Source organism: Oncorhynchus kisutch, linkage group LG20, assembly GCF_002021735.2.
Source record: "Oncorhynchus kisutch isolate 150728-3 linkage group LG20, Okis_V2, whole genome shotgun sequence".
In the NCBI taxonomy this organism is placed as follows: Eukaryota; Metazoa; Chordata; class Actinopteri; order Salmoniformes; family Salmonidae; genus Oncorhynchus; species Oncorhynchus kisutch.
This window is the reverse complement of record NC_034193.2, coordinates 50119613-50124703: the sequence shown is the minus strand read 5'-3', so window position 1 is coordinate 50124703 and position 5091 is coordinate 50119613. Positions and strand designations below refer to the sequence as shown.

Here is a 5091-nt window from a genome sequence, read left to right as displayed (position 1 = left end):
ATTGAGATTCTGAAGTAAAAAAACAAACATTTTGCATGTGTATCCTCAGGTTAGGAGGTACATTCTTAGTAATGGGAACCAATTTGTGGGTCCAATACTTTGCATTGAGTGTGGGATATAAGCTCTACAAATTAAATATTGTTATTTTGTTGCTAATGTGAATATACTGCTGTCGTTTTGCATGTTTATCCATTTAATGTTTCAGAACAAGTTATCCCACCCACCCACCCAGCCACACTCATGAACTGACACGGTGACACGTAGTCCAACCCTCGCTGAACTTAACCTATCAATAACACCTGTCAGCTTCTCATACAGGCACCAATCAGCAGCACGAGGAAACGGCCATGTGGCAGACCCTGAGGTACAGAGGGACAGAAGGAGGGACACGACACACAGACTCCAGCCTAAAACTCAACCGCCCGGCATAGAATCAAAAACGGACAAACTTCTTTGAGGCCCTTCGTTGTCTACAGCCTGCCGATAAAGTTATGGCACCGCTGCTCTCTCTGATTCTCTCCCTCCTGGCCGCCTCAGTCATAGCTGAAGGTGAGAATCTCTTTGCCTTTGGTCACGTACATGTTTTTAGATTTCCTAGACGTCTATCTTTTTAGTCTTTATTTCCTGTTTCCTTCCTGAATGGTGTGATGTTCTCTTCCATCTTTTTGACCTCTATGTTCTAATATGCACACCAGTATACCCCTTAGAATATTTATGCCCAATACATTGCTTCATTCTAAATGTATGCTGAAATTGACATTGGGATTGAGCCTATGACTGGCTTTCTGAGAGCCATTCCACAGATTGATGCATTTTTCCTCTTCGTGTTTCTAAAGAGATGGAACTAGTGTAAGTAGTTGGGTTAGGGCTTGTCCAACGAATTCCATCAAGCCCCCCCCCACCTCTCTCTCTCTCCCTACAGACAGCGCCCTCCCATCCCTGAATGATGTCACTGCAGCCGAGGCCTTCATCGAAGCCTCCGAGGTGGTCGTCATCGGGTTCTTTGAGGTCAGACGGGAAACAAGTGTGGGAAGGGCAGGATGGGAGGGGAGGGAGGGAAATGTAACGTGTACAGTAACCTACTGTAGGCCTGAGTAAGGTTGACACATCACGATGGTACAAAACCACAGCAGATTTTTATCATCGTTGGCTAGATGCTACACCACTAACGTGCGGCCGGATGCGGCCAGCCAGATATAACGGAGGTCAAATTAAACCATAACTCAGATTTGAGACGAGAAAAAAACAAAACATACATTCCTGTTGACTGTTCGTAGCCACAGTCCCAGCTGCTGTCAGCCTGTGGCTGGCCACACACTTGGCACAGGAAGTGACTAGCTTGCGTTGCCTTGAGGATAGTAGGCGGCCGTCCCAGAGTGCCCCTTCACCTCAGACTGGAACAGCCCTTTGGCTAAACTCAGTGTGCGGGGGACGATGGCAGGCCGCAGGACAAGGAAATGAGGACGCATCTGAGGAATTGGCACAGAGGAGGTTGCTGTAAACAAGTGTAAACAGAGCGTGGGTTAAGGGTGGAGAGAAAGAGAGAGAGAGAGAGAGAAAAAATATGGTGGACTGCCATGTACCTACTGGGGACCAAAATATTATTTCAATGGGCTAATTGGCAATTTGAATCTCAAAAACAGACTTCTATAGTATATCACTGTAGTGAGTGTTATCAGACTCTAACATTCTCTCTCCCTCTCTGCCTGCCCCCTCTCACTGCCCCCCCTTCTCTCTCTCGCAATCTCTTTCCCTCTCTTTCTCAGACTCCCTCAGATGAGACTTTTGGCTACAAGGAGTTTGTGGAGGCAGCTAAGACTGTGAAGCATATCCCTGTGGCTCTGTGCAGCGATAAGGAGGCATGGGCCAAACTCGGCATCGTGTCTGACACTGTCTCCATCTTCAGAAAAGTAAACTACTACACCACACCGTTCACTTTGTCCATAAGAAATCACCTGCTTGACTCCCGTTACAACTACTTTGACAACAAATTTACAAGAAAATATCAACTGAGAATGTTGATTTATGTGTGTGTGTGTTCAGGCAGATAACCACCAAGACAACCTTCAGCTCTCTGAGACCAAGAAAGTGGAGGCGGACGGCCTTGCTCGCTTTATCACCATGAACGAGCTTCGCTACATCACCGAGTACAACCAAGTGGTAGTCACTGACCACAGCACTGTTCATCTACACCTTACACACTACTCTATACAACAGCACCTATTAACAGTTATACCAGCCTTGTTATGATTACATCTTGCCAGCACATCTTTGTATTATTAGCCTGTCATGTTCAGTCATATAACCAGACTACACCTACAGACAGTTAATGACTCTCTCCTCTCCTCTCAGACAGCAGTGGGTCTGTTCCAGTCTGAGGTGAAGGGGCACCTCCTGCTCTTCATCAACAGGGGGAGTAGTGACTATGAAGTGCTCAAGGACCGACTAGGAGCTCTGGCCCCAGAATTTGTTGGGAAGGTGAGAGCAGGCAAGCAGCAACTGGACCTGAAAAGAGCGACTTAACAAAACCTCTGTTATATCGGCCATTTGATTCAAATCTTGAGATAATGTCCCTAATCCCCTATTTGGAATTGGTTCTTTTGATTCAACTATTTAATTTAATCTTGAATTTAATTTGCAAATTGGATCAATGGAGTCAGATGTTTTGAGTCCTGTATATGATGTACTGTATATTATATATATATAGTGCACTACTTTTGATATTGGTCTCGTTCAATAAAATCACAGATTTTAGTTTTAGTTTCTGTTGCCAAACGTATTTGCTACAGTGTGCTCTACTGAATATTACCATGATTTTTTGTCACAGTTCCTGTTTGTGCTGGTACACGGGGTGAAGTCCAATGAGAAATCTCTGGGCTACTTTGGCCTGACGTCACGTGACCTTCCCCGCGTGGGCATTTACGACCGCGACTCAGATATGAAGTGGCTCATGCCCGAGGGAGAGATCTCCACCGAACGTGTGCGGAAGTTCTGCCAGTCACTCATACTAGGCAATCTCAAGGTCAGAGGTCAAAACAAATAACAAAATAGTATTGGTTCTCTTTCAAATGCCTTTGAGGGTTGATTGAGCCTACCTGGAGTGCCAGATGGACAGGGATTGCACTTCTTGGACTATTCTATTGGTTCCATTGTGCCAGGCAAGCTCAATTAAGAGCAGGTAAATACGTATTTGAAAGAAAACAAATACTATTTGAACCCATATCTATGGTGCAGTATACGTTTCAGTGGCTTTGATAATATGTAGAAAGCAGCAATAAATTATACTGAGTGGCCTCCATTTAATGTATGTATACTGCTTCTCAAAAACTTTTTCTATCATTTTAGGAGGTGAAGCAGGCAGGAGAACCTGTTCCTAAAACTGAGTTGTAAAATAAACAAATAAATGAATGTAAATAATTAGCTTTGTGACAATTATTGTGTCTGTTTTGGAGTCAGTATTGTTTTCTGCCTGAATCTTATGTAGGCTGTGTGTGTGCTCTGGTGGGCATGGTGTGTCTTTATGTGAGGGAAAGTCTGCCATCTGCGATTTGACCACAGCTCAGTGGCTACTCACTACTGAGATTTTAGCCTAGTTTGTCAGCGTTGGCACTGATCTGATGTTTACAATCACAACTGACTGACCTCAGAAGACTGGCAGGGCATGGAGGGTCTAACAGAGAAAGAAGAATTGAAATCTGTCTTCTGAAAAAATAACTGTTGAAGATTCCAACTCCAATCACAAAGAAACAATACGATGCAAAATATTACAATACATTTGTGTATTTTCATGCAAATGCTACATTTTAAGTGCAGACCTATGTTCATATACATGTACAGGATATTTGAGTGTCTGGTATATAAAAATTTTTTTTTTTTAAATATGCAGCCCAAAACAACTTATTTCTGTATTTGAATGGTTATTTGTAAAAACCAAATAGTCTGCCAAATTGTATTATTTGTATTATTTGACAGTATTTTCACATTCTTATGTAAATTCATGAGAGTGTATTTGAGTTTTTCAAATCCTTTAAAGTATATTTCCAAATATATATATATATATATATACATTAAGCTACTTATCTTTTCAAATAAAATATCAGAATTCTTTGAATGAGCAATTAATTGAAATATTTTAAATACAGTGGCAAGAAAGTGTGTGAAGCGTTTGGAATTACCTGGATTTCTGCATAAATTGGTCATACAATTTGATCTGATCTTAATCTAAGTCACAACAACAGACAAACACAGTCTGTTTAAACAAATAACACAAACAATGATACGTTTTCATGTCTTTATTGAACTCACTGTGTTAACATTCACAGTATAGGGTGGGGAAAGTATGTGAAATGTTGGATTTAATAACTGGTTGACCCTCCTTTGGCAGCAATAACCTCAACCAAATGTTTTCTGTAGACCTGCACAATGGTCAGGAGGAATTTTGGACTATTCATCTTTACAAAAATGTTTCAGTTCAGCAATATTCTTAGAATGTCTGGTATGAACCGCTCTTGAGGTCATGCCACAGCATCGCAATCAGGTTTAGGTCAGGACTCCAGAAGGCGTATTTTCTTCTGTTCAAGCCATTCCGTTGTTGATTTACTTGTGTTTTGGGTCACTGTCCTGTTGCGTCGCCCAACCTCTGAGCTTCAATTGGCGGACAGATGGCCTTTATTCTCCTGCAAAATGTCTTGATAAACTTGGGAATTCATTTTTCCGTCAATGATAGCAAGTTGTCCAGGCCCTGAGGCAGCAAAGCAGCCCCAAACCATGATGCTCCCTCCACCATACTTTACAGTTGGGATGAGGTTTTGATGTTGGTGTGCTGTGCTTTTTTTTCTCCACACATAGTGTTATGTGTTCCTTACAAACAAATCAACTTCAGTTTGACTTCTGACTCCAATTAGCTTTTGGAAAAGTCAATAGCCTAGGGGTTCCCATACTTTTTCCAACCTACACTGTGAATGTTTAAATTATGTATTTAATATAGACAAGAAAAAAATACAATTTGTGTGTTATTATTTTAAGCACACCCTGTTTGTTTATTGTTGTGACTAAGATGAAGATCAGATAACATTTTATGACTAATTTATG

At 41.7% G+C, this 5091-nt stretch overlaps 1 protein-coding gene across 1 annotated transcript; it reads left to right on the top strand.

The window, feature by feature from the left end:
• Nucleotides 1-321: 321 nt before the first annotated feature.
• Nucleotides 322-3417, top strand: erp27 (endoplasmic reticulum protein 27). Its single transcript, XM_031799515.1, has 7 exons — nt 322-549; nt 923-1008; nt 1767-1910; nt 2044-2160; nt 2353-2478; nt 2828-3022; nt 3346-3417. The coding sequence occupies exons 1-7, from the start codon at nt 492-494 to the stop codon at nt 3388-3390; spliced, it is 771 nt and encodes a 256-aa protein (XP_031655375.1). The 5' UTR covers nt 322-491; the 3' UTR covers nt 3391-3417.
• Nucleotides 3418-5091: the final 1674 nt, after the last annotated feature.